General features: G+C 40.3%; 1 protein-coding gene across 1 annotated transcript; it reads left to right on the plus strand.

Moving 5' to 3' along the window:
* Positions 1–1,003: 1,003 nt before the first annotated feature.
* Positions 1,004–8,822, plus strand: KCNJ8 (potassium inwardly rectifying channel subfamily J member 8). The gene is made up of 3 exons (XM_086401808.1): positions 1,004–1,345; positions 2,132–2,572; positions 7,750–8,822. Exons 2-3 carry the CDS (start codon positions 2,199–2,201, stop codon positions 8,648–8,650), a joined length of 1,275 nt encoding a protein of 424 aa, XP_086257934.1. The 5' UTR covers positions 1,004–1,345; positions 2,132–2,198; the 3' UTR covers positions 8,651–8,822.
* Positions 8,823–10,858: the final 2,036 nt, after the last annotated feature.

The following is a 10,858-nucleotide window of genomic DNA, read 5'->3' on the forward strand; positions in this document are numbered from 1 at the left end:
TACCACTAATAGACTAGGATCCCCAGACTTGAAGGGGTTAAGCAGGTCTATCCACTAGGAGGAAAAAACGATTCTTCATTTGCCTTCATTAAAGACTAATTTTAGGTCTCTTGGTAATTAAATGAACACATTGTTTATGCTCCATACTGCTTTCTGCTCTGAGTCTTGGAAAATACATGAAATTTCCAAGAATTAAAGTTTCCATTAACACAAGTGCCAAATCAGGAGGCCTGACCTGTGGGAGAAAGCACATTTGTCTTTGCTGGCTCCTTTTCAAAAAGCTATAGAAAGATATTTACTATATAACCTTTCTTGTGCACAGTTGCTCTAGTCTATCATCAGGACATCTACACAAGAGGGAGAAGCTGCAACATTTCAGAAAGCCACCAATTACTAAAGACGACGGTTTGAGTTCTAAAGTGTTGACAGCAGTCCCTGTTCAGGATAAAAATTTTTTTATTGGAAGAGACTTTGAGTGGGTTTTTTTTTCTTCTACTTTTTTTTTTTTTGGTCGCAGTTGTGTGTGTGTGTGTGTGTGTGTGTGTGCTATTCCCTGAGAACCAGCTTTGGCTGGTGAAGAAATATACAAAGTGGGTTTCAGAACATCTTCTACTTGGATCATCCCTACCAGACGGAAATTTAATGTAAATAATCACATGTGCACATAGCCCGGACGCCTCTGAAGAATATTTGCTGATCTCTATCTCTGGTTTTACTCGATCTGAAGTAGCATAGTTACCTACCCAGGTTTAAAAAAAAAAAAAAATCTCTTTACGTCTATGCACTCGAACTCTAAATTCTCTCCTCTGCGCTGGGAGCCTTTCAAATTCATGCTGGCGGCAGGGGGTCTCGGCTACTGGAGAAAGAGCCGGTTCTACAGGCCCCGCCCTTCCCCGCCGCCCCTCCCCCAGGCTGGTTCGCTAACTCTCCCGGACTCGCCTCCCCCCGCCACCCCCTCCCGCCCCCATCTCGGAATTTCGGCTGCCTCAGAGGGCTGGCGCGCGTCAAAGCCCGAACTGGGAGACTGATTTGTGGAGCATCACCCTCAGCTCCTCTCCCCGCAACCCCTCCTCCACCCCCGGCAGCAGCCCAGGGCCAGAGCCGAGCAGGGGGAGGGGGAAGAGCGACAACCATCCCCCTTCCTCCAGCCCGCCCCAGTGGGTGCAGATTCAATTGCACCTTTTATTACTTTAACTCTTCTCCCTAGGACACGCGGCCCCGGATCGGTCCCTTCAGCAGTCGCAGCTACCGTTCCTGCGCACGGAGATGGGACAGCAAGGGACCTGTCCGCGGCCGGCCGGCGAGTGCGAGGACTTGCGGCCGCCCAGCCAGCGGCCCGGAGTCTGTAAGTTTCAACACTCCTCCGGGGGAGGGGAGGGGAGGCTGAGTGCGTACCCGCAAAAGATTTAAAAGGTTGACAGCGTCGGAGGGATTTTCGGGGCACATTCTTTTAATGAACTCTTTACGCAGTGGGCAGGCTGTTATCCGGGTTTTTCCTGCAGCTTGTATGGTTGATCCCATTGTCATAAAGAAGTTCAAGTTATTACATTATGAGTTCAAATGGAAATTTTTTTAAAAAATGCAACTCATACTTTCAAATGTAAAATACATCTTCGTAAAATTACATAGCACACTGCTTATTATTTTGTCGAGTTATTTATACTGTGCAGGAGTGTCTACGGCCTTTTCTTTGCCTACTTCTAAAAATAACAGAAAAAGAATTCCCTCTCTCTACTTTTAATATTGCTACATCATGTGAATAGTTTACTAAATAGATCGTGATACCAAGCTGGCCTCAGTTTTCCTCGCTGTCGCGGTGCGCTTGGGTTTTTGCAGTAATCTACAGACGCGGGTAATCTCAGAATTATCATTAAAGCTGCTGTTTACAGGAAGGCTCCTGATTTTAACTAAGGTTGTGCCCTTAAGTGTTCAAAACAATAAGGACTATTAAAACAGTTCTGGTTCAGACCAAGTAATTTTCCTGAGATCTAAGAACTCAAGCACTATAAGATCATACCTTTAGCTTTGGACTCCACCTGTAAGATATAGACACACCCCTCCATGCAAGTTCGGAAGAGTCGAGGAAGGGTGGTGGGGTGGGTAGTTCTTAATCTTGGTTTCCCTCCCGCAGGACGGGTCTCGAGGGAAGGAGAGGCAGGTCGCAGACAGGTGCCTAGGCTGGCTATGGTGACGGGACGATGTTGGCCAGGAAGAGCATCATCCCCGAGGAGTATGTGCTGGCGCGCATCGCGGCGGAGAACCTGCGCAAACCGCGCATCCGGGACCGCCTCCCCAAGGCCCGCTTCATCGCCAAGAGCGGGGCTTGCAACCTGGCGCACAAGAACATCCGGGAGCAAGGACGGTTTCTCCAGGACATCTTCACCACCTTGGTGGACCTGAAATGGCGCCACACCCTGGTCATCTTTACCATGTCGTTCCTCTGCAGCTGGCTGCTCTTCGCCATCATGTGGTGGCTGGTGGCCTTTGCCCACGGGGACATCTATGCTTACATGGAGAAAAGCGGGATGGAGAAAAGTGGCTTGGAGTCCACCGTGTGTGTGACTAACGTCAGGTAAGAAGGCGTCGGGCTGAGGCGGGGTGGAAGGCAGTACAGAAAAATAGATGAAATTGCCCTTTCTGTCTTCTCTTTGTTTTGTTGACAGTGAACTAAAGACTTTATTTTAGTATGTTCAGAAACAAAAAAATAAAAACATAACAAAACAAAAAACGAATCTGATGTATTAAAATTTTTGGGGGGTGCAGCCTTGGATGAGGAGGCTTTGAAAATGTAGTTTCAATTCCTTGGGCTAGCCTTGAAAATATTATACTGGTTATTTAAAAAGGATTTCACTGAGTGCCTTCCTCAAAAAAAAAAAAAAAAAGCACACATTTAGTTGTCCATCTGAAAAGCTGCTGTCCATAGTTCCAGTATCCAAAAGGAAATATCTCTGATCAACAAAAAATGTTGTGCAAATGCTAGTAATGTTCCATGACTTCTCTTCCCGTGACATTTTCAGAAATAATGAAAAAAATTAGGAAAACACTGGTGGAGAGGGGATCTAAATTTAAAAAATAAATCTACCAGAAATGAAATAAATATTAAGCCCTTCTTTATCAAGATGATCTTGAATAGCTGATTGCCTGCTTTAATTCCAAAATTAAAAGTTATGTTAACATTCGGAACTAGAAAAAAGCTGATCTTTGATGGAAATTGGTGCAAATGTTTGATGGAAGAGATTACGTAGAAGTGATTCAACATTGTGGTTTTCTCTAAAAGTTTTAGTAGGATAGGAAGGCAGTTCTTAGATTGCCCTGATTTTTTTTTCTTACATCATAAATATTTCAAAGATAAGTGAATTTGGTTTCAGTGATTCTCTTCTCATATTTTCACATGGCCTAAGAACATTTACTTGGGGGTGATTTGTCTCTTAATTTTTTTGTTTAAAGATGGAAAAAGATAACATCAATTGCAAAAATATTCTTCCTGCAGAGAAATATTTGTAATAATACTAGCAATTTTTCCAGGACATTTTTTGAATAATATCCCAAATTCACAGAATTCATAAAACAAAGCAACTTGAACAGGCACCGTTCTGTCAGGAAACTGGAAAGAATAAAACCTTTGCTGATCCTGAAATGTGAAGTTAGCATACCATTGCAAGAAGCAGAAACCCAGCCTGTAAACTTGCCCATTCTTCCCTTCCCTGACTAGTTGCGATGCCAGGTTATCAAAATGGGCATGTAATATTTGTCACAGAGATCACATACCACAGATTTCAGCTCAAATTTTGAGGAGAGCCAAATTGAATTGATCCATTGCCTTTACCATCGAGTTAGATAATATTTTCTTGACTTAAACTTGTCACAAACTATTGTCTCAAAGAAAATACAGGGAAAGAAATGTACGTGATCATCAGTATACCAAATATAAAGGAAACAAGATACTATGTTTAACAGATATGTATAGGTCAGATATCATTATAATATTTCTCTTTAAGAAATTTATTGGCACTGCTATGGTGAATCATTTTCCTATCGAGGTACACTTTTAATAAACTTGAAGTAGACCCACATAAAATGAGATAAAAGAAACAGACATAATAAACCTTGAAAAATAAATGACAGATTTTATTCACAAGATGAAAATACTGGCTTTCCTTGTGGAAAAACTCATTAGGCAATTGATTAAAGGTATGTCATTACAAGGGAGATATTTTCAATGATTTTGTAAAATAACTTGACAGAGTGCTCTGGTTATTAAAAGCTGTTTTACTGCTAGCTTTTATTGTTCAACAAGAGGTGTTTTGAGGTATGTTCATTCTTCTGATGGATTCCTGCTGGTGTGAACATTCAATTCACTGTGAGAAATAGTGTTGCAGATACAATGAAAGAAACTTGATTTTAGCAGTGTGACAATTTTAGCATTTTATTTATTCATTTTTAATTAGATGACTATCTAAACATTTTTAAACTTTTTATTGAAGTTGATTTAACTTTAACATTTTAAATTTTACTTCTTACCTAAAAAATATTATTGAACATCTTTTAATGTTAAAAATCTTACTGGTTTTATTTTAATATTGTGGTACTATGTATACTTCAGTGCAATAAAAATTTTAATCATAACCAACTGTACATAATACTTTTTCACCAAAAAAAAGTAGAAACAGAAAAATTTCTATTTTTTCCCCAAAGGATATTTAAAACATGACTAATAATATATCTAATTTGTTTGCATTTCCTTTCCTTTCATAAGTTCAGTGTCCCACCTTGTCATCAAAACTGAAAATAACTTATTATAATGAACATTTTCTAGTGTATCCAAATAATATTTAACATTTCTCCTTCTAGGATGGTTCACCTTCCCTTTCATGTAATGACTTTCTAACATTAGTCAGAAAGTAAACCAACGTATTTCTTCTTCTTATTCAACCTAACTCCCTCTGTAGCAGAACAAACCAGAAGCTAAACACTTCCATCTCTTGAGGTTGTTTAGCACAACAGGTGTTCATTAAAAGGCTGAGTCTTGCACCATATAATGTTTGGAAGCAAGTTCTTTCATAAATAAATAACATACACAAATCGCATATGAATAGTCTCTTAAGCCATTAAAATGAAACATCTGGGCATATCACTGCTCCCTGAAGCATGTATGTTTGTTTAGTTGCTAAGTCGTGTCTGACTCTTTTGTGACCCTCATGGACTACAGCCTGTCAGGCTCCCCTGTTCATGGGATTTCCCAGGCAAGAATACTGGAGTGGATTGCTGTTTCCTACTTCAGGTTGTTATTTCCTACTTCCTGACCCAGGGATCGAACCTGCATCTCCTGCAATGGCAGACAGATTCTTTACCACCGAGCCACTGGGAAAGCCTGAAGTATGTATTAAGTGAAAGTGAAGTCGCTCAGTCGTGTCCTACTCTTTGCGACCCCATGGACTGTAGCTTACCAGGCTTCTCAGTCCATGGGGTTTTCCAGGCAAGAGTACTAGAGTGGGGTGCCTGCCTTCTCCAGGGGATCGAAGTATGTATACATTATCAGAAATCAGTGTTGTGTCCGTGCCCCTTCTCTGGGGTCTCTTCTTATTCTTTGCCATGGTTTTGGTTTATACAGTATATCTTGTTTGTAGCTAGTGCAAAAAGCAATCGTTGTCGTTTTCCATGAATCTTTTTAGCAACAGAAAGGATAAAAAAGGCACTTTTTCATTTAAAAGTTAAAGGAATCATCCGCGACATCAACTATGCTTCAATTAAATAAAAAATAAAAATCCCTGATTATGAGCCTAGTAGAAAAAAAAAATCATCTTATGTGTGCTTGCTTACCATTCATGGTGTCCCACCAAAATATAGTGTGTATATTCAGAACCCAAATATTTAAACATTTTGCTCACTCATTGTGTGTGGCATTAAGATACAGCTAATGCTTTGACAGTTAACCTATCATCTATAAAATTAGAGAAGTTTGAAATTGGAGTGGAGGGCAGACATGACTAACACTGTTTCTATTAAGAAGCCACAGCAGTAAGGGTTATGTACTTAAGTGAATAAATTAAAGAGAAAAATGACCAAATGTGGTGCTTCTCAACTGGGGAGATAAATCAGAATTATCTGCAAGCTTTTCAAAAGTCTTGCGCAGGTCCACCCTAAACTACCAAATCAGTGTTTACACTGTGATCAGGAAGAGAAGCACAGTTTGAAAAATCTTCCCAAGAAAATCCTGACACATGTTGGCCCCTTCCTTGTGTCTCTTTCAGAAACTAGGCCAGAAATGAGAGGATTTGTGTCCTTATTAATTATGATCTTGACATAGTCACTTAATAATCTTTACCTCAAATCCTTCCTGTAAAAGCATCAGCATTCTCTAGATCACTTAGAGAACAAAATGAAACAATCAATAAGAAAACATGTTTGGTTCCAAATAGCACAGCATTCTTTTTTTATTTAAAAATACTAGTATTTTGAAGGACATGTTTTGTACCACTCTTTTGCACTGTGCTTTCTCTATATAAGGTACATAGTGTTCACTAATGAATATGATTTTAAAGGTTGTAAATAATAAAAAGTTCACTCAGCACTCAGTATGTTCCATATAACTTGAGTCACTTAAACACAGCTTGGCAATAAATAATAGACATTGGCTTGAAGGAGTTTAACAAAATAAACTATGCCTTTGTGAAAGTGAAGGGCTTCCCTGATAGCTCAGTTGGTAAAGAATCTGCCTGCAATGCAGGAGACCTGGGTTCAATTCCTGGGTCAGGAAGATCCCCTGGAGAAGGGATAGACTACCTACTCCAGTATGCTTGAGCTTCCCTTGTGGCTCAGCTGGTAAAGAATCCACCTGCAATGTGGGAGACCTGGGTTCGATTCCTGGGTTGAGAAGATCCCCTGGAGGAGGGAAAGGCTACGCTTTCTAGTATTCTGGTCTGGAGAATTCCATGGTCTGTATAGTCTATGGGGTTGCAAAGAGTCGGACACGACTGAGCCACTTGCACTTTCACTTTTCACTTGTGAAAGTGAAGTATTTCACAATGATACACGCAGATAAGAGAGAAAATGAACAAGTGCTTGTGTTTAGAATAGGGCATTTGATACATTAAGTTGGCTAGTGTTTCCAAAAGTATTTAATAGCCTTTGGACATGAACAGGTGAATGGATAAAGAAGATGTAGTATACACACACACACACGCAGACATATACATATATAATGGAATATTACTCGGCCATAAAAAAGAATGAAATAATGCCATTTGCAGCAATGTGGATGAACCTAGAGATTCTCATACTAAGTAAGCCAGACAGAGAAAGACAAATATCACGATATAGCTTATATGTGGAATCTAAAAATATGATACAAATGAACTTCTTTACAAAACAGAACTAGTTTCACAGATGTAGAAAATCAGGTTATGGTTACCAAAGGCGAAAGGAGGGGAGAGGAATAAATTAGGAGTTTGGGATCAAAATATACATACTACTATATATAAAACAGATAACCAACAAGGACCTACTGTATAACATGAGGAACTATACTCAATATTATATAACCAATAATGGAAAAGAATCTGAAAAAGAACATATATAACTGAATCACTTTGCTGTATACCAGAAAGTAACACAAAATCGTTAACCAACAATACTTATGAAAAAAAATTAGCCTTTGAAAGAAGAACATGAAAAATTCAGCTTCATGTGTTATTTCATGATTCAAAAATCTGAACTGATGGCACTGTTTTCTGATCTCATTCCTTACAGGTCTTTTACCTCTGCTTTCCTCTTCTCCATTGAAGTTCAAGTGACAATTGGATTTGGAGGGAGAATGATGACTGAGGAATGCCCTCTGGCTATCACAGTCCTGATTCTACAGAACATTGTGGGTTTGATCATCAATGCAGTCATGTTGGGCTGCATTTTCATGAAAACAGCCCAGGCTCACCGAAGGGCAGAAACCTTGATTTTCAGCCGCCATGCGGTAATCGCCGTCCGAAATGGCAAACTGTGTTTCATGTTCCGCGTTGGGGACCTAAGGAAAAGCATGATCATCAGTGCCTCTGTGCGCATCCAAGTGGTCAAGAAAACCACGACCCCAGAAGGCGAGGTGGTACCTATTCACCAACTGGACATTCCTGTTGACAACCCACTTGAGAGTAATAACATTTTCCTGGTGGCCCCTCTGATCATCTGCCATGTGATTGACAAGCGCAGCCCCTTGTACGATATCTCGGCCACTGACCTGGCCAACCAAGACCTGGAGGTCATCGTGATTCTAGAAGGAGTGGTCGAAACTACTGGCATTACTACACAAGCTAGAACCTCCTACATTGCTGAGGAGATCCAGTGGGGCCATCGCTTCGTGTCCATCGTGACCGAGGAGGAAGGCGTGTACTCTGTGGATTACTCCAAATTCGGCAACACCGTGAAAGTAGCTGCTCCAAGGTGCAGTGCCCGAGAGCTGGACGAGAAGCCTTCCATCCTTATCCAGACCCTCCAGAAGAGTGAATTGTCCCACCAGAATTCTCTAAGGAAGCGCAATTCCATGAGAAGAAACAATTCCATGAGGAGGAACAATTCCATCCGCCGGAACAATTCTTCCCTCATGGTGCCCAAGGTGCAATTTATGACTCCAGAGGGAAATCAGAACACTTCCGAATCCTGACAGCAAGACAACCCCCAGAAAGTCTTTGATCCGCTGTTGAAGAGTTTCTGCAGGGCATGGACATTGCACTGGAGCTGAAACACAATAGTTTGTCCTTGTTTATCTTATTACACTAAATGATATGCATATTCCAACAGCAGCACTTTCTGTGTCAATAAATGGTAACTCACAAGGTGGAGGGTTCCTGTCTTACACTTGCTTCACCCTTGCAATATCACCCTGTCACCCTAAGTGATAGGCTTAGGTTATGCAGAGGAAATGCTCTCATTTCTGTCCACTTGAAACACAGGAATTACACGAATAGTAATAGACCTTGAATATAAAAGTGGATCAAGAAATGATACTGCTTGAAATGCTTAATGGGTGACATCACAGATGTCTGTTTCTATGGTTCACCCTGGAAAAGGGATAGAATGGGCAAGAAGACCCAAAACTGTGTTTTTCCTATCTCCTTTTCCCTCTCTTTTTAAAACTGCACCAGGTAAAAAGCTTGAGGCAAAAACTGCTTGGTTCCTTTTTTATTTTTTTGTTTATTTTGCTGATTAATTTTTAAATATTGGATTGTATTTATTCCTCAAATTGTATATTATGAGGAGAAATAGTATTAGGAAAATTGCACTTAAATGTTAGGCAGGAACATCTGTGAAATTGGAAAACAACAACTGAGTTCAATTCTAATCATGTTCCTACATGAACATAATGGAATCTAACTAGAAACCAAAATTCCTATTCTGTTAAATCAGCTTATTGCAGTGTAAGGCTTGATGTTTCAAAGCTAGAAATCACCCCACAATATGATTGATGAATGAAAGTTCCTGTTAACTTCTCATTCAGGCTCTTGAAAACATGAACAGAAACTTGCTAATTTATTTTTGGATTTCCCACAGAAAAACTGCTTAGCTCTAATCACTTCTAAGTAGATTCTGTTCATTCACTTGGTTCTTCACAGTGACCTCCAGAGGTTTCTTTGTCCCCTTCATGGCCACCTGTTGGCAGAACCAGGCAAAGAGCTTTGGAGAACAGCTAAGAACATTCCTGTCTCACTTAGGACTGAATTCCCCAAAGGGACATCTACTTCTTTTGGCTTCTCACTTCTTAAGAGCCTCCATTATAGTGAATATTTTATTAAAATATTTTCTTGTATTCACTGTAGTTTTGCAGTTTCTCTTTCACAAAATTATCCCTAATGAAAGCTCAAGGAAAAAAAAACACTCATTTTTAGAGTCATGAAAGAGACATCACACAGTGTTGATACTCACCTCTGAGGGTCCCTCTCTTTGAGATCTGTTATTCCAAAGGAACTATGTTTTTAAAATTTCATGTTAATTTCATTTCATTCCAAGTTTTGGAATGTTCTATGGGCTTCCCTGGTGGCTCAGATGACAAAGAATCTGCCTATAATGTAGGAAACCTGGATTCGATCCCTGGGTTGGGAAGATTCCCCTGGAGAAGGAAATGGCGACCCACTTTATTCTTGCTTGAAAAATCCCATGGACAGAAGAGCCTGGCAGGCTACAGTCCATGGGGTTGCAAAAGAGTCAGACACAACTTAGCACCTAAACAACAACAAATCTTAAACAAAAGACTCATGCATCTAACCAGATGAATGGAAATTGTTTCTCAGGTTACCAAGTTAATCATTTCTAAAAAATTTTAACGACTCCTTTGAATCCCAGACTTGTATACCAAACAGGTACTTGAAGCTCCACTTGGATACCTAATACACATTTAAAAGTTACCATTTCTAAAACTAAAGGTTTCATTCCTACTAGCAAAACCTGACCCCCTCCCACAGCCTTTCTTCCAGTCACTCAGGCCAAGACTGGGAGTCCTACTTTACACCTCTCTTTTACATCTCACATATTCTCCATTAACAAAATTTCATCCAGAGTATGACAAGTTTTCTATATCTCTATTGCCTCCTTCAGTCCAGTCTGGGTACTCATCACTTAGTATATAGGGATGCGGTATACCAGTTGCTAGTATATTGAAACATTTCTATATAGTTTGCTAAAGAAAAATCTACCTTAATAAGACTTAGCCCACCAATGATTATGGAGTTGAATATCAGACCTCCTGGCAGTTCTGAGTTAGATACGGGTCCCCCATTCCCATCCCAGGGCGTTTGAACAGACCCAGAAGGCAACCGCCACACCAGCAAGAACATGCCAAGTACTTGCCTGTTGCTCCATGCGGTGGCAGCTCCAC

Source organism: Bos grunniens, chromosome 5, assembly GCF_055505025.1.
Source record: "Bos grunniens cultivar Pamir isolate PY7600 chromosome 5, Bosgru_T2T1.0, whole genome shotgun sequence".
Lineage (NCBI taxonomy): Eukaryota > Metazoa > Chordata > Mammalia > Artiodactyla > Bovidae > Bos > Bos grunniens.

Bases quoted from the DNA above. Each gene is read 5' to 3' on its own strand.
- KCNJ8 (XM_086401808.1), top strand. From the start codon at position 2,199: ATGTTGGCCAGGAAGAGCATCATCCCCGAGGAGTATGTGCTGGCGCGC. The intron at 2,573-7,749 runs GTAAGAAGGCGT...CATTCCTTACAG, and splicing joins GTGTGTGTGACTAACGTCAG to GTCTTTTACCTCTGCTTTCC.